General features: G+C 51.0%; 6 protein-coding genes across 6 annotated transcripts; 2 read left to right on the top strand and 4 right to left on the bottom strand.

Annotated features, from left to right (window-relative positions):
* Positions 1-1,140: 1,140 nt before the first annotated feature.
* On the top strand, positions 1,141-3,649 carry M431DRAFT_513799 (hypothetical protein). The gene has a single exon (XM_024920101.1). It carries the CDS (start codon positions 1,517-1,519, stop codon positions 3,413-3,415), a length of 1,899 nt encoding a protein of 632 aa, XP_024767905.1. The 5' UTR covers positions 1,141-1,516; the 3' UTR covers positions 3,416-3,649.
* Positions 3,650-3,654: 5 nt separating this feature from the next.
* M431DRAFT_330770 (hypothetical protein) lies at positions 3,655-4,316 on the bottom strand. The gene has a single exon (XM_024914358.1). It carries the CDS (start codon positions 4,221-4,223, stop codon positions 3,783-3,785), a length of 441 nt encoding a protein of 146 aa, XP_024767904.1. The 5' UTR covers positions 4,224-4,316; the 3' UTR covers positions 3,655-3,782.
* A 1,053-nt stretch (positions 4,317-5,369) lies between these two features.
* On the bottom strand, positions 5,370-6,471 carry M431DRAFT_513796 (hypothetical protein). The gene is made up of 4 exons (XM_024920100.1): positions 6,331-6,471; positions 6,115-6,154; positions 6,001-6,043; positions 5,370-5,923 (listed from the first exon to the last, which is right to left on the bottom strand). Exons 1-4 carry the CDS (start codon positions 6,334-6,336, stop codon positions 5,785-5,787), a joined length of 228 nt encoding a protein of 75 aa, XP_024767903.1. The 5' UTR covers positions 6,337-6,471; the 3' UTR covers positions 5,370-5,784.
* Positions 6,472-8,222: 1,751 nt separating this feature from the next.
* Positions 8,223-10,038, top strand: M431DRAFT_100502 (hypothetical protein; the record flags this gene model as incomplete). The annotated part of the gene is made up of 2 exons (XM_024911214.1): positions 8,223-8,638; positions 8,868-10,038. 2 exons carry the CDS (start codon positions 8,223-8,225, stop codon positions 10,036-10,038), a joined length of 1,587 nt encoding a protein of 528 aa, XP_024767902.1.
* A 666-nt stretch (positions 10,039-10,704) lies between these two features.
* Positions 10,705-12,565, bottom strand: M431DRAFT_100425 (hypothetical protein; the record flags this gene model as incomplete). Its single annotated transcript, XM_024911207.1, has 4 exons — positions 10,705-10,953; positions 11,021-11,889; positions 11,982-12,164; positions 12,232-12,565. 4 exons carry the CDS (start codon positions 12,563-12,565, stop codon positions 10,705-10,707), a joined length of 1,635 nt encoding a protein of 544 aa, XP_024767901.1.
* A 3,268-nt stretch (positions 12,566-15,833) lies between these two features.
* On the bottom strand, positions 15,834-17,082 carry M431DRAFT_513793 (hypothetical protein). Its single transcript, XM_024920099.1, has one exon. The coding sequence runs from the start codon at positions 16,980-16,982 to the stop codon at positions 15,999-16,001; it is 984 nt and encodes a 327-aa protein (XP_024767900.1). The 5' UTR covers positions 16,983-17,082; the 3' UTR covers positions 15,834-15,998.
* Between the last annotated feature and the right edge of the window lie 713 nt (positions 17,083-17,795).

Below are 17,795 nucleotides of genomic sequence, written 5' to 3'. Positions count from 1 at the left end.
CATGCCGGACATGTGAAGTTCGTCGAGCTGAGCGCCATAGGGAGCCGTGGCGGACTGCTGCCGTCGCGGGGGAGGCAGCTGATGTGATTGGTTCATGGTGCTTCTTGGGGGTTGGCCGGTTGGGGTTGGCCTGAAGCGGGCTGACGGCGCTTTTGCTTTGCTGGGCGGTTAGTTGGCTGTGACTGGACTGACTTTAGTCTGGGCTGGATGTCAGTCAATCCGGATGGCGATAGGCGAGGGGTTGGAGCAGCAGGGCTGGATCACGAGGCGCCAGATGACGGGACCCTCCCCTTTGCTTTTGCTTTGTTCCCTGCGCTGCTGCAGCTATATGGAGACAGAATGCAGAGGGGAGTGACAACAAAAGTAAAGACGCAGCTGATAAATCGCAGAATAGACGCGAAATAGGATTGAGCCCGCCCAAACCAACTCGAGTCAATTGCCTTTTTGCTTTCGTCAGCGTCCCGGTGCTTATTGTACGGATCAAGTGGCAGCGAGGCGCCAAAGTGTAGCGGCTTGCACTACGCCCTTAGCACTCTGGGGCGGCGGCGTCTCACTGTAATCGTCCTCCCGTCCTCCTTTTTAGCGATCTCCCCAGCTGGGGGCCGCGACTCGATCGAGGAATGGATGCCTTTAAACCTCCTGTAGCAAACAGCGTTGCCTTGAAGAACCCGATGCAAGACGAATGAATACGTATGGACGGGGTACGGAACGGACGCGCGGCAAGCTCCGTCGGCAAATTCATTATGTCAGACATGCTAGAAGGTTTGGGCATGCTGGCCAAGAGATTGACGGCTTTAGTCTCAACTCATCAGCGCATCTTGTGATACGAGTATTGATACGTTAAGCTCGATGGTAGCGATGAGTTGAGTTTAGTTAAATTTATCACACCTTAGTGACCTATTCCTTAGAATCATCAAATCGTTTCTTAGTACCTAGTACGAATTAGATGCCCGTATATTTGATGTTTTGCAGCGCTTCTAAATGTATGGCCAAACTGCCTTGTTCGTTGCATGCTAGGGTAGCAACAAAAGCGGCGATGACAACACTGCCCACTTTTAGTGTCTGAGTTGCAGAAAGCTCCCAAAGTACAGCCCGCGCTTCTCTGCATGCACCACATTATCGACTTTTGATCAAATCAACCCGAGCTTAAGCGACTTACGTCCCCAAAGTGGTCTACACCAATCCACAAGCACAGAATTCGCCAGCCAATTGCCCAGTGCACAGTCTTGAGTGCTATCGGCAGATGCCTGTACAAGCTCCGGCCACTACCTTGATAAGCTCCGGAACCAGGCACATGCCTCGACTTCACCCATACCTGTCCTCGTGAGCAAGCTTGACAACACGCTCCATGGCCCATCCACCAACACCAAGTATTCCTTCTCCATGCTTCATATAAAATCATTTTAGCTTGGATTTGCTCTTGGCTCTGAATCTCCACGACCTCCCCGTCAATCGCTCTTCCTCGCTGTCTCGAGTAACGCAACGACACAGCTCCCCTCCATCCAAAAACACCACCATGTCTTTTTTCGATCGCATAGCAAGCCCCCATCGCAACTCGCCGGGTCTACCTTTCCACAAACCTCCGATCCGATCACCTAGCGAATATCAGCTCAACGAACTAGATCCTCGACCTGACGATGTCTTATCGGCCGATGGGGACCTGCCTAGAGCTTGGCTGGCCGACTATGAGGAATCAGCGACGTCTCGTGGGCAATCCCCAAGCACATGGCGGGACAAGGGCAGTCCAGCCCAGTCATACTCCAAGATGAAGCCGAGGGCAATGTTTGCTGGTCCACCGCCGCCGATAACTGCGTCGATGATGCTCAGCAAGGACTCGGCCCGGGCAAACTCTGTTGGCCCTTCAGGTCGCAGCAAACATACTCCCTACAGTCTTCTTGGTGGAAGCCCTACCGAAGCAAATAGCGTACTGTTCGATCATAGACGTGAAGCCGGTGCGCACAACACAGACTCCATCTGGCGAGGCCTGCGGAGGCAAGAGAAGGCTCTGGAGCAAGACGTCCAGCGATTGCTTGATCAACAGGCCGCCGCGTTGGCAGCTGGATCTGGCAATGAGAATGATGCCTCCAGCACAGGCAGCAGCACACCAACTGGCACCTTTTACTCTACAAAAAGCTCCAAATCGAGAATGACTAGCTCCCTCTACGTACCACCTCGGGCAACCCGCGACGGCAACGTGGTTCCAATCCGGCAGCCAGCGAACGATAAGCCCCCTGGGTTGAAATCTACACGGGACGATCTCCGGAAATTGATTGCCTCCATGACGAAGCTCAAACGAGACGAAAATGCCCACATAGAAGACGCCATGGCCCAACGAGAAGACGCTCTCAACTACCTGGACGGGCTAGGTACCAGGAAATCTGATATTCAAGCAGAGCTGCGCGATCTGGAGGAAAACGGCGACGAACCGCTGGCGAAAGAGCTGCGAGAGCTAGGTACACAGCATGGTGCCCTGAGCGAAGAAATCCGACAGCTTGAGGAGAGATTAGCCGCTATGCGCTTCCAGTGCCGTACATTGGAAGAGCGAATGGACGACATTAAGAACAAAAGAGAAGCAGGGCTTAGTGGATATCACGGCGCATTAAGAGACGTGACAAACGAAGTCAAGGCATTTGTACAGCATCCACCAATTCTACCACTTGACCCGGATCTCCTAAACCACGGCGGCGAGGTTGAGGGAGATCCAGCAGCTTTAGGGGGAGTTGAGTTTATGCGACTCATCCCTGAGCGGCGGACACTAGAAATGGCAAAATCGTGGTGGGAAGCAGAGATGTCAGTATTGGAGCGCTGCAAAGAGCGGATCGATACAGATCGGCTCGCATTGGAAGAGGGGGGCCAAGTTTGGGACAAGGTTACGCAGCTGGTATCTACATACGAAGCAGATTTACGACAAGCTATGCAGAATGGAGCATCATCCCCTTCAGACTCGACCTCAAAAGGCAAAGAAAAAGTGTCATCTCTGGAAGAAATCATATCGTCCCAGCTTTCACGAATGAAGCAGGTGATTGAGGAGCTGGAGAGCTACATGCGGCTGGCGGAAGAAAAGCACTGGAATCTTTTGATTTGCGCCATTGGCGCAGAACTAGAAGCCTTTAAAGAGGGTGCCACTGTCTTTGAAGGCTTGGTCCATCCTCCTGAGGAGCATCCCGAGGAGCATCCCGCCAGCACTCAGGATGAGCCGAGTGAAGCAAAGCCAGAGCCAGAAGATCGACCTACGCAACAAAATAGCCACTCAGCTGATGAAGAGAGCGACAATGAGGTGCCCCCAGACCTACTCGGCGGGGAACAGGACAGAGATGATGAGCATGCTCATGCGGTCAACACTGATGGCGCGCCGCTGCGTAGGTACGACAGTGAGAACGAAGTGCCGCCGGAGTTTCTGGCAGAGCACGCATAGGGTGTGGCAATCCCTGTCTTTTCTCTCGGCTCTCTGGCCAGTTCAAACGACACTCTCGATTGACGGCGTCTCTTGCTGGTGTGTCTTTATTCGGTGGTGGTTCTTCAGACGATTGGAGTTATACCCTGGACTACTACGTATTTTGTGATTATCCTATTATGATTTTCTTTTAGCGTGTAAAGTAGCCTTGGAACGTTAGATTCTAGAGAATGAAATTAATGATTAAGCGATGAGATGGTATCTAATGTTTTCTATGGCCTTCCTTCATATGGTTATCGACATTATGCTTTCCCTCGTCTAATTCAGCGCAACACGTACTCGAGTGTTCAAAGGTCACCTTCGTGGTCGAGATGTAGCAGCCCGAATTTTAAATCAAACACCCTCCGGCGAACATTCCCGTAAATATTACGACTCCAATGGTCAGTCCCGTCTTCCATGAACCCGTATCGGCACTATACATCCTGATCGCAGCCCCAGTTGTAGATGTCGCAGCTGCAGCAGCGCAAACAGAGCAAACAGGCTCTTTCGCAGCCGCGCTGGCTCTTGCAATAACGCTCGGAGCAGCAGGTTTATCAAGTGGTGCATAGCACGAGCCAGTCCCCAGAGCATCGGCAATGCAATCCCGGAGCGATTCGCCCGTTCGGCGGTCGGGCATGATGGGACAATAAGCACTGCATCCATAAGTGTCGTAGTACTGGACGATGGGAGCGAGGCTGCAGCAGTTTTTGAAGGTTTGGAGGAGTAAGGTGATGTTGTTGCTGGTGCCGAAGCATATGCCGCTTGAGGGATCTAGTGATTGGCAGGACATGTTGGTGTATAATTTAGAAGTTTTGGGACGTCGAGGATGATGACGGAAAAGAGACTTGAAACTGATAGAGAAACAGAGAGGGTGCGTTTTGGTGTTTGAGAGCGGTATTAGAAGTGATTGAGAGAGTTGATCTGGAATAGAACTAATATATATATACATATATATATAGAGAGATTTTGCTGAATCTCATAACTGGGTTAAACTGAACTGCATAGTATGCTAAATTCACCATATGTTCCATGGGTTTGAAAGGAGATCTCCGAAGCAAGGAAGCGTTTGAAGGAGGCACTGTCGGTACATAATTTGTCTGCTTACAGTATTTGACAGCTGCTATAGTTACCCAACCTAACAAGTAAGCTTAAGACACACCGTAATTTCAGCCGAGTTTCAAAGAGCGCTTGCATAGTAACCTAAAGAGTAGTAGCAGTTTCTGGGACTTTTGCTAATATGACTATGTTGAGAAGAATCACCTGTTGAAATCTCTTACACGGGCCTTGAAACAGCTTATAGGGTTCTCAGCATCTAGCTGTACGCACACTGAAACGCTTGAGTATATGCAGCAACGGTAATTATACAAAGAAACAGTAAATGCTATGGGCAGAACTTCAAACCGTTACAAGGCCGATTTCCACTTATATGCACCCAAGACCGGCAGCTGTAATCGGGAGCTGTTATAAGCAATGCTCCACCGAATAGCCTCATTTTAATCCCCGAGCCTTGTATACATACCCCTTTATAATCCCTTCCATGTGAAACTCGCAACCAGCTTTTTAATCGTGAACTCGGTTGTCCCCTCTCCGAGATGGCCTCTCCGCCTGCCATCGATTTTTATGTGCTGCCTTCTGATCTTTTGGTGTGTATCTTTCTTCTACTGTTTGTCCATAGATTGTCCACAGATGCCAGTTTATTTTGTTAATCAATATGCACTCTCTATTGCTGTGTAGACTTTTTACTATTGTGAAATATTGGACTCTTTCCAACGATGTGCGTCGTAGCCAAGAGCAGCTTACATGTGAGTGAGCTGTCCCTGGCCGTCTTTGTTCGAGAAGATGTTAGCGCCTGGGTAACCTCGGCTAAGTGGAACGATCACGACTTGTGGAGATGCAACCAAGCCAGAATTTGAGCCGGGTGGAAGGAAAACGATAAGAGCAAGAGTCACGTCGTCGGCATTTCTTTTTTCTCTTTTTCTTTTCTTATTTTTTGCGTAGTTGAGTCATTTCATCATATTCAGCAATTCCATCAAACAAGCACCCAGTTGTTCCTTCAAACGCCCAGATAAAAACATGACTTTGGCACTGCTCATCCGTCATAATAGCTCAAAACGAACTTGAACTTGTTGGGGATTTCCCTCGGCCTCTTCTTAGGCACAGCTATCATAATTCCAACGCACTTGCACTCTCTCGGCAAGGGGAAAATAAAAAGAAAATTGCAACCTCAGAGTTCCATGAAACCAGACAGGTTGGAGCGAAATCGCTCGGTCACTACCCTCGCCGCGATGGCACCAACCCGGTATCTGAATTCGGCAACTCAAAAGGAGGTGGTCTGATCGAGTTGCGAGAAATCATCGCTTGCGCTCAAAGAAGCCGCTGGAGCCGGCGATGGCAACGGACTGGTCCATCACCCACTCGCCGACGCCGAGGTACTTGTCGATCCATTTGGAGACTTCCTTGTTCTCGCCAGCAACTTTGTCGCTCTTGAAACTGGTGGCCAGTTAACCCGCCGGTTCGAGAGGCGAAAACACATTACTTGTGCATTAATAAAGCTCTAGTAAACTCACGTCAAGCCGGTCGATCGCTTCACGCCAGCGAGAAAAGCCGAGACTGTCACATGCAAATTTAGCAACCATTCGGCATCGCAAAAACACAAGGGAGCGGGCCAAGAGATTTCTTACGAAGAACGGCGTCAAAAGCATAGTGTGTCAAACGTCCAACCTTTGACCAGAGGCCCAGAGTCAGCAGGTCGAGAAGCTGCGATCAGTCTTAGAAAGGCCAGTCAAGCAGGCGACATCTGGCACGACTCCAAGCGCAGCGCCCCGAAGACGCCGCGATGGAGGGCCAGCACGGAAGCAGGAACCGGGGCGGGGGATTTGGATCGGGGAGGGACGTACCACCATGGTGACTGATTTTTCCGATTCGATTCGATCCGAGGATAAAAATCAGAGGCCGCAACGGAGGGTTTTTGGTCGTCGTGGGGATCTGGAGAAGCTCGCAAGGGGTGTCGCAACGGTGAGAGGCTAATTCGAGTTACAAGCTCTGGAGGCTGGAGAAACAGCTGAGGTGACGGCACCGCCCCAACTCACGTGCTTTGCGCATCCGACGCTGGCTGGGATTTTCGGAGATCGGCGCCTCATCTTCCGGATCCTCGCCAGACAACCAGAGCTCCCTCGATGAGTCAGCGAATCACAAGCTTGAGCTTAGTCATGCAACGAGCTCAACAGCACTAGAGGCTAATCGGGCCAAGCTAGCATCTGGAACTCTAATCCTAATTAGGATAGAGGGGCAAAAAAAAGGTAAGAACAGGCCCGAAAGCTCAACTTGTATCCCCGATAAGAGTGGACTGAGTGCTAATTGCCCGTATTAGCAAACATCACGAAAAGTCATGGGCCTTGCAAAAGCATCGGGTGATTGGGAGGGCAAAAACGGATGAGGCGCTGGATTGCGAGTGCACAACACTTGACGTCTGGCGTGTTGCCCGTTTTGTTCACCCGACATCACAGGCCACGAGCTGGGAGGGATGCTTGATTCTCCGAGCCTCGCGCTTCGTCCAACACGTTAACTCTCACTATGATCCGGCGCTAGAGAGACGGCGTGCGGGCGTGGGGGAAATGCTCGACTGGAAGACAAGTAGCACCGAATCAATTTTTTTTTTTGTTGAGACGAGCCGAAGCACGGAGCATTTCCCAATGCCCTTGTTGTATACTGTGGCAGCAAGGGGCAATGCTTATACTATTAGCCACGCTGAAGAGGAATCCTCAGCGATAGGCATGGAGTGTACCCGGGGGCGGCACCGGCGGGAGTGGTAGCTGCAAATGCCTCACAACAAGCGCAATACGGAGCACAGGCGAGGCAGAGTGAGAGTTTGAGGTCAGATGGAACAAGTCCCCGGCATAATCATACATGGATATCAATGTATAATGGCCGGTGCTGTTACGGAGTACGGAGTATCAGCTTATGATATGCTATCCTGGGTCAAATCCAAAAAAAGCCAAAGAACAAAAAAAAAAACAAAAAAAAATGTTCCGCACTCTTCTTCTGCACTCCGCCCCGCCGTCCGTTTACGGCGTGCTGGATTATTACTTACATACTGAGGTCGGTTTCTTTTACTGTTCAATTAGCATGCGCCAGAGATAACGGTGAGACTAGCGGCCGGTCCCTTTTTGCAGTGCCCCTCTATTAGTGCCCCTCACCTGTACCCTGGCAACTAACTGGGTTGCTGGGCTTGCTGCTTGCTTTGAGGAGGGGCAAGTTGAGTTGAGTTGGAGATGACCTGGGCTTTTATTAGCACCGAAAACAGCGCTCGCCTCTCGATACGCCTTGAACTGGCCAATCCTAAGCCTTGGTTGGCTCACAGATCCCCTTGCCGCGTTACTGTGATACTTTGCAGTTACAGGAGAAAAAAAAACCAACCACTGACGGCTGCCGGCTTTCCCACCCCCTCCACACCACATAGTTTTGAGGTAGCATCACCTAATCGACTGCTCTGCCGTTGCTTAGGCGTGGTTTTTTTTTCTCTCTCCATCCCTCGTTGAATCTCTCTCTCTCTTATCCTTATTTATTTCCCTCTCCATCCTCGTCTGCTTCCTCCCTCAAATCATCTTCTGCGCAATCTTTGACATTCCGTCTCATCGTCATCTCTTTCTCACGGGAGCCTGACGAATATATTTGACTCGTGAGCATAACCACTTCTCCCTCTCCCGACCGGCTTGACTTCTAGTGCTCGACGCCGAACCCTCTCTTAACCATGTCCCAGATCCCCAAGCCCTCTCGCACCGTCAGCATCATGGCGACCACGGCCCAGGAGCACCTGGAAATCGGTGGCCGCATCAATTGGCTGGCCTCCCTCAACACAGCCTTCACCCCTGCCCGCAACTTTCGCCGCACTGCCATCATCTGCACCATCGGCCCCAAGACCAACTCGGTCGAGGCCCTCAACAAGCTTCGTGATGCTGGCCTGAACGTGGCCCGTATGAACTTCTCCCACGGCAGCTACGAGTACCACCAGTCTGTCATTGACAATGTGCGCGCTGCCGTTGACGTCCACCCTGGACGACCCGTTGCCATTGCCCTCGACACCAAGGGCCCCGAGATCCGCACCGGCAACACCACTGGCGATGTGGACATTCCCATCACCGTCGGTACCGTCATGAACATCACCACCGATGAGAAATACATCACTGCTTGTGACACCCAGAACATGTAAGAATCTCTTTGTTTATCCAAAGGAGGGGGAGGGGCAGGGAGGGGCACAGAGCACACACCCTCCCCGCCCTCTTTGTGGTGGTAATGTCATGCATGAGGATGCCAACGGGCGGGACTGCTTGGGTCCTAATTGATGCCCTATGCTATTCATGACTAAAGAAATTACCACCCGCCATTGTCCTCTCCCATAAGCTGATGGTTGGGCAAAATGCTGACGACGTCACAGGTATGTCGACTACAAGAACATCACCAAGGTGATCCAGCCTGGTCGTGTCATCTACGTCGACGACGGTGTCCTTGCCTTTGATGTGCTGAGCATCAAGGACGACAAGACCGTCGAGGTCCGCGCCCGAAACAATGGATTCATTTCCTCCCGAAAGGGTGTCAACTTGCCCAACACCGATGTCGACCTGCCCGCTCTCTCTGAGAAGGACAAGGCCGATCTTCGGTTTGGTGTCAAGAACGGTGTCGACATGGTCTTTGCCTCATTCATCCGCCGTGCTCAGGATATCAAGGATATCCGTGACGTCCTGGGACCCGAGGGCAAGCAGATCCAGATCATTGCCAAGATCGAGAACCGACAGGGCCTAAACAACTTTGCCGAGATTCTCGAGGAGACCGACGGTGTCATGGTTGCCCGTGGTGACCTGGGTATTGAGATCCCCGCCGCCGAGGTGTTCGCTGCCCAGAAGAAGATGATTGCCATGTGCAACATTGCTGGCAAGCCCGTCATCTGTGCTACCCAGATGCTCGAGTCCATGATCAAGAACCCTCGTCCTACTCGTGCTGAGATTAGCGATGTTGGCAACGCCGTCACTGATGGCGCTGACTGCGTCATGCTTTCTGGTGAGACCGCCAAGGGTAACTACCCCGCCGAGTCCGTCCGTGAGATGCACGAGGCCAGTCTCAAGGCTGAGAACACCATCCCCTACGTCTCCCACTTCGAGGAGCTGTGCACCCTGGTGAAGCGCCCCGTCTCCCCCGTCGAGTCCTGCGCCATGGCTGCCGTCCGTGCCTCCCTCGACCTTGGAGCTGGTGGTATCATTGTTCTCTCCACCTCTGGAGACTCAGCCCGCCTGCTGTCCAAGTACCGCCCTATCTGCCCCATCTTCATGGTGACCCGAAACCCCACCACTTCTCGATTCAGCCACCTGTACCGTGGTGTCTATCCCTTCCTGTACCCCGAGCAGAAGCCCGACTTTGAGACTGTCAACTGGCAGGAGGATGTCGACAAGCGCATCAAGTGGGCCGTCACCCACGCCATCGAGCTCGGCACCCTGACTGCCGGCGACACCGTCGTCGTTGTCCAGGGCTGGAAGGGCGGCATGGGCAACACCAACACCCTGCGCATTGTCCGCGCTGACCCAGACCACCTGGGCATTGGACAGATGGCTTAGACGACTGGATTTGGAATAAAAGGGGAAAACATTTGCTGGATTTGGGAAGAATGGGAATGATTATTTTTTTTTTGTTTTAAAGAAAGAAAAGAGGAAAAATGAAGTGCTTGAATGGCTATGATGGTTATAAACGCAACAACGCCCGAGGTATGAAGCTAGCTAGTTTTTGAGGCGGTTGCATGCAGGTCACCTATCAATTAATGACAAAAAATAAAACTTTACGTCTTAACGAATGAAAAAGAGCATTACCTCTTAGAGGCTCCCAAGTTTTGGCAAACATGTCTGTGAAAGTGGCAAAATGTACTACACATGTCGAAACCTATGCATGTATATGTGGTGTTATAGCAGACGTTGATCATTTATTCTGGCCATTATGGCACTTTATAGATTCCCAATGGGTATATATCACACCCAAGATAAAATCTCCTTCTGTTCCAATTAGAATCCCCTATTCTTTTAGAGATCATGTAATTGAATGGCCTTCGGTCTCATTCCCGGTGATTAAAAATATCCTATGCAACCGAACCCATTCGACTTTTTATGCTAAGGTGAAGGTGGTAAAACGTATGATGATTTGGCGTTTGTATATCTTGATAAAGTGGTGTCTAAAATCGTGTCGTTTGGAGCAAGTCTAGAAAATAGTGCACAAAAAAGGGAAGAGTGCTCTCATAAATTCTTGATATCAAATCTCTTGCGCAGTGTCTCACCATGCTTGACAAATAACCACGCGATGGGTGATAGCGCAAGGCCAATGAAACCAAGGATGCTGTTGCCCCAGCCCATGCCGAGGCGGTTGTACATGGGCAGGCCGGCGAGGGGGAGGACGGATCCTGCGATGGAGCGGATGACTGCGTTTGCGGCGAGGGCGGAGGCGGCGTAGATTGTGAAGGTGTCGACGAGATACATTTGCAGGGACTAGAGGTGGTGATGTTTAGCTGAAGGTTTCTATCGGTGGAAGAAATTGAGAGAAGAGCGGAATTACCATGTAGACGATGAGATCGCCAACGCCAATCACGACGGTACCAATGATGGGTGCGATCCAGTGGACCTGGTACTCAGCGGTCCACCCGTAGATGAAGAAGCCCATGGGAAGCACGAGGGCGCCGACCATCAGGGGCGAGAGGCGGTACTCGGGCTTCATGCCTTCGGGCGCCCTGCCCTCTGCCTCTGCCGCCAGGGCCTCTTCCGCGGCCTTCTTTTTGATGGTCCTGTCGCTGGTGAGGGAGAAGAAGGCGACGCCGATCATGCTGCCGATGCCGATTCCTAGGAAAGTGAGGCCTGCGAAGCTCGTCTTGAAGTGGTAGATTTCCATGAAGAGGGGGGTTAAGCTGGTGAAGAGTAGATAAAGGTATGCGTAGACCACGCCGACGTAGATGCCGCAGATGATGCTGATGGGAGACAATACTAGCAGCTTGAACGGCCGCAGGATGCCGCGCTTCAGATACGCAGCACTTGACAGTCCGGGATCGAGGTTGGACCGTAAGAGGGGGTTGCCCGTCTCTTTCCTCAGTCTTCTAGCCTTGCGGTCGAGTAGTACGGAAGCATACGTCTCGCTGGCAAGGACGGCGTAGAGAAAGGCCAGGGTGCCCGCGAGAATCGCCATGATCCAAAAGACCCAGCGCCATCCGAGGCCCGTAGTGATGAACCCGCCGACAACAGGACCGACGACCGGGCCTAACAGGGGCCCGATAGCGAAGCCTGCCATGGCGGCGCCGCGCTTCTCCTGGGAAATCATGTCGGTGATGGTGCCGCCGCCGTTGGTGATGGGACAAGAGCCGAAGATGCCACTGAAGAAACGAAAAACGATGAGGGCGTTCATTGACGGGGCCTTTGCACAGGCGATGACGAAGACTTGGCGGGCGTTAGTTGTGTCGTCCATAGAATATGAGATAGCAAGGGCTGTATATGATATATGAGATGAATTGGCTAAGCTGAAATCTTACCAATGAAGCCAACGTTTGTGGTGTTGTAAACAATTTGTCGGCCATACAGCTCAGACAATGGCGCAAAGAGCATAGGCCCAGCAGCAAAGCCAAGGACATATACGGAAACGCAAAAGGCTGCCAATTCCTGACTTGTGGTATGAAATTCCACCATGAGATCGGGGACACCAGGAGCAAACATGGCTAGACATCACAAGTCAGTCTTGAAGAATTAAAAGACGCCGAAAGGGCAAAATGAAGATGCTCATACATGATGCTAAGGGCGTGATGAAAGAAAGAGAGCTGACGAGAACGCTATTGAGAACTTTGCGCCAGGCGGGCCAATTGTAAGGGTTTTGAAGGTCGTCATCGCCATCCCACCACACCAGATTTTCATCATCGTTGGAGTCTGCATCTTGAACAACATAGATCTGTTTCTCGGTGTCGGTGGTAGGATCGGCTACGTCGTTGGAGTCGCGAGGGTCTCTAGAGATGCTATTAGAGTTTCGTTCGAGGCCGTGCTTCTCGTCAGCGCGTGGATGTAGCGCTGCTCCGTGTTCTGAAGACTGGGATTGAGCGTCCGTTGAGGTGCTGGAGGAGGCCATTGTGGCCGTTTGCTGCGCTTTTCGCCGAGTTAGCCAGGCATGGTCATGTTTGGTGATGTTTTTATTGTCAAGTTGGCGTAGTTGTGCTGGTTGACACAGTTGAGGAACACAGTAGGCACGAGTAAGCTGAACACATGTCTTCGTCTTCTTCTCTTCTCTTTTTCTTTTTCCCCCTTCTATTTTTTTTGGTGGCGGAGATTTTTAATTTGCTTTGGTTTCAATTTTCAAAGGGGAGGCCAGGCAAGTTAATTGGGTGTTTGAAACAACATTGATCGGGCATAAGCGTGCGGGCTCGGTATTATGGCACGATGGCTGAACTTCTCACCTCGAACGCTAAACCTAATAGGCGGCACCAGCTCTTAGTTATTCGAGAGAATCGAGTCGTCTTAGCCGCGGCTTTAGGCCAGTGCCAGGGCTATAGGATTGTTTGTTTAGCTTTGCATCTCCTTGGTACTCGTAGGGGCTCATGCGAAGACGCTCATGTGAAGACGGTGTAAAGATACAATTGGAGCGTCATAAGTGGCGAGAGAGACCAGAGAGAAGGGAGAGAAGGGATGAGAAGATGAAAGAGGAAAGCCTCAAGAGGGGGGAAAGATGGACTCGAAATGCGGCATAACGAAGATGGCCTTGCCAGCAAGGAATTGGGACAGCCCAGGGTGAGGGTCGTGCGATGTACCGCAGCAACTAGCGGAGCGCAGCACAAGAATACGGGCCATGGATCTCGACCAGGGCCAGACAAGCCAGAGTAAGGTAGCATCGATGGCCTTGGTCTAAACTAGCAACTCATGCTCCGCCATGCACATGTATGAGTACCTGTATCGAGTTTCCAAAGCCGTCCGAGGCGAATATGCGTTTCTCCCGGCGGGGGCCAAAAACCAGCATATCGAACAGTGTGCAATAAGCATATCCAGCGGTCGAGTCTGACAGTTGCCCCCCAATCATTGCCAGATCGCGACAAGGGCCTCTCCCCCACACCCCCCCCCGAATGATTCTCCTCTCGGCCCTGGAGTCGCTGGAGGTATGGAGAAATGGAGAAGGGGAGCAGATGTGGTGGCGGCGCCGGCCTTTCGCCCCGATCCTGAGTCGGCCGCTACTGTCAGCGCCGGTTTGTGTCTCTGCTTTCGGCACACCTGCAGCTGCAGCGGCCAACTGAGCGGATCAGCAGCAGCAGAGTAGGCCGAAGCATTGGATGTTATGCGGACGTAGAGAATAAAGCAGGGCAGAATAACTCGGACTCGTACGACCAGTCACGTACGACTGTGTGCTGCTGACATTGATGACAGCACAAAATAATGCCAGGCAACTTCCAGTTGAAGTGACTGCTGGAATTAGGGGGTTGTACTGCTGTCTCAGCACGTGCACTTAGTGCCCTGAACCCTTGGACTTGTTCTCGAAGCGGGCGTTGTACTGCTTGCTGATACCAGCTGCGTTCTCGTTCCGTCCCTTGTAGCCCGCTCGAGTATTCGGTACTTTCACGTTGCCAAGACACGACTCCGGCGGGGCATGTAGAGCCGTGCATGGGGACCCTTATTAGCACATATCGTCCGCCAGAGCTTCTGCAGGCAAAAGTTCCCTGTACTTGAACCCAGGAAATTGAGTTGTTGCGGTCAGGTACTTGGTACAGGCACGGCCGTACGACCTGTACCTTACATTGGATGGGATACTTTTACGTGAGCTGAACCATCTCGTTGCGCAAAAAGGCGGGAGACCAGACGTTATCGTAGCATCAAAGGAACCGTTTCTAAGCCCGAAGGAATTGCGCCTTCATCTACTCGTATGTATGTACAACTCGTACCGTATGCACATCATCCTTTATCTGCTGTTGATCTTGGCTACACGTGACCACTTAGAGCAGCTTTGCAACATCTCACCCAATCAGCGGCAGATGTTTTCCGACGTGTGCATATAACCGGCTGTCGCTTCAGGCCCCCGGATTTTCCGCCATCAACCAACGTTTGCCTTCGGAGGATTATACGCATTTGCTGTTAGGTGGGAATAATAAACTACACAAGTACCAGCTTCCACACCCTTTCGCTCAAGCTTTTTGCACCTCCTCCGTGACGTTGATGCCATCCATGGTATTCGCTCATGCTAGATGAGCCTGTCTCTGTGTTCAAGTTGCAATTTGGCGCAGCTTGACTGTACATGCAATCAGCTTCCCACAAATGCTCTCCGAGACATGCCACGACTTGTCTCACCGAATGACCGTAATTGGCAATGCCGAAACGCTTGGTGCTACATCTCTCATTCCATCGATTGTCTTTGATTATTCACAAATTCCAGTTTTCGGCGTGGTTTGCGAGCGAATCGAGCGGCAGTCCTTTTAGATAAGTGCCCTGTTAAAGAGGTGCGCTGCGTCAAGATGTCTCACAAACGCATTTCGTGTCAATGGTAAACCACGTTGGCATCGCCCTCACTAACTGACATGACTCGGCTTGCTGTCGATCACATGCTAATTGCTAATGGTGTTGGTCCCGTGCTGAGACACTGAGCTGTCAACCTGTCTGTGCTATTTTTGGGCCCTGGGGTTACAAGTCAAACTACACCTATGATTTCCACATGGAATGATTCTAACACAATATACTCCGCACATATGTGCGTAAAGCAACAATAACCATGAGTTGAACCTTTGACACGGCGTCACTAGAAATGAAAAGCAAATTGACAAATGCCTTCACGTTGTACGGCTAAGAAAGTAGTCGTCGTACACTACCTACGTACATATGTATGCTGTCTCACGGCTCTTCGGACTTCGTTGGGCACCCGAGCACAATGAATCCTCCTTACACGATGACACGCCGGAGAGTGGCCAAAAAGCCAACGGCTCTGTTACCCGTGCGCTGCCGGTGCCACTGCCGAGTTTGCGAGTGTCATGGTGCAACCTCAATCTGCACATTAGATATGGTGGCATTTCGCTTCGGAGTAATTACAAGTGCGAGTCTGGTGCTACAGACTTTCAGCATCCTCGACATATCTCTTTTCTATTCTATCCAAGTTAGCTCTCTACCTACCTGATGAATACACAATTATATGTGTATGCATATACAGAGAGGGTGGACAATATGCCGGGCTGAGGAATTTGGCCCTCGTTTATTTTTAGTGTGATGACTCTGAGACATGCATGCGGCTGGAGTTGTCAGTTGTCACTATCTCCCTTATCGAGCTGCAGGTACTAGGATAAGGGAAATTAAAACGATGATCCAAGAGAGATGATCTTTATGATATACTCGGCAGTTGGTAAGTTAAATAAGTATGTAAATCGATATATGCCGTTAGTGATGCCGAACAGCCGTCGGTCATAAAGTGCGTGATACATTTTAGCATTGAAATGAAGATTAAAGTCAATAATTGCAGAATGCTTCTTATATCCATGCTAGAGGACTTGGGTATCTACATACATGCACACATTCTCCCATTTAAGCAGTCGTAGCCCTCACCTTAGCAGCCTCGCACTCACCAACCCATCCCTAAAGTTGGACAACTCTCCTAGCGTAGACTCTGCTCGCTCTTGAAGAATCTCGCATTGAAGGCTAATCACCCTCGCTTCTCTGGCTGCTCTCGGATCATCTTTTACCTGATTGATGATGGCGGACACATCCTTGATTCTGTCCACCAGTATAGTTTGAAGGTCCACAAGCACAGAGAGTAGCATCGAAGCAGCAGTATTAGTAGGGGCAACATAAGATCCAACGCGGATTTCCGGAACGTCAAATTTGGGGTCGTAGTCTGGTGGAAGGGTTGCGACCATAAAGGCGCACATTCGGCCATGCTCTGCAAGAGTATCCATAATGTCGAGAAGACGTATGTGACACGCCATGACAAGATTCAACAGCGCGTGGTCTATCTTGGGCAGGGGCGTTGTATGCAAGGACATACGATCTTGGTGTATGCAATCCGGAACAGTGCAGATGGCATCCGATTCAGGAGCCGTTGTGCGTTTGTTGATGGCGGCGGACGCCGACTCGGGGTAGAGAGAGGCGAGATCCTGGGCGTGGTGAAGGAGGCCATCGAGAGTTGACTGCAGGTCAAAGTTGTCTCCCACGTTATCGGCGTATTCTCTTAATTGCTGCCTCGGGACGTGGTGCATGTCCAGGGATGACGGCATAGCTTGCAACATGCGATCCAGGGCAGATAGAACTCCTGCAAGTCGCTCCGAAACGGTCAGGGCTGGCGTCTCAAACGCTTGACTTGGCGTCTGATGCTCCTGTTGCTGCTGGTCCAAGACGATGAGATCGGGCCAGTCAAAGCCATTGTGGTTATGATTATTGTTCAGGGGATATCGGAAGGGCCTCGTTGGCGGACTGAAGACGCAGGTGACGTTGGCCTTGGTGCAGCGGCTGCAGCACAGAGAGCCTGGCGGTCTTGGGCATCTGAGCTTCTTGTCATGACATCGATCACATGCTTGGCGAAGGTCCATGGCGGATCAGAGCATGTTTGAGGCGTTGATGTCGTTTGCTGTGGCTGGCTTGAGTATGAATAATACGGAAGTGAAAAGAGGAGCGAATGCGGTCAGTTTTCGATGAACCTCATTGGGAGCGCTGGGGAAGATCCGATAGGCTGGCAAGCGAAGGCCAGAAAAAGCAAGACCGCAAAATGAATACGTACATACATTCAGTAATATTGGCATTTAACCAACTCATAAAACACCTATTTAGCCAGCACCCGAACTTTATTATATAGATATAGTAGCAGTTGTTAGAAAAATATAGATATAGTAGCAATTACTAGAGACATATAGATATAGTAGGGAAATGTAGATAAAGCAGCTACTCCTTTTGTAGGCGTATGGTTCAACTTGTGGGTGTTCGAAATCTTCCTGGTCTTGGGGTTTCTGTCCTCCGCTTGGCTGGGCAGCCCTATGGACAAGTGCAAGTGCTGGAGCATCAAATCAATTAAAATCAAATCACGAATAGCGCCCGCATTGGTGGCGCTAGGTTGGTGCCGCAGATGCTCGTATTGGTGCATCTGGGCACTAATCGGTGTAACAATCTATTATATGATATTGATTGAACATGAGATGAGACTAAATCAGATCATTGGAGTCAGGGCAGAGAGAAAAGACCACAGTCGATGTACACTGCAGGTTTCCATCTCTGTGACGCTGCTCCTAATGATATCAACACCAGGCCAATCCACGCATGTACCTTGTGTGCTAATCGAGCCTTAAAGGTACAAACTTCAAATACTGCACGCTTCTCCGCACTCAAACGGAAACAGACTTCAATGGATC

The sequence above is a fragment of the Trichoderma harzianum genome (genome assembly GCF_003025095.1).
Source record: "Trichoderma harzianum CBS 226.95 unplaced genomic scaffold M431scaffold_27, whole genome shotgun sequence".
Taxonomy (NCBI): Eukaryota; Fungi; Ascomycota; class Sordariomycetes; order Hypocreales; family Hypocreaceae; genus Trichoderma; species Trichoderma harzianum.
Note: the sequence above shows the minus strand (reverse complement) of the source record. Positions and strands in the feature narration are given on the sequence as shown.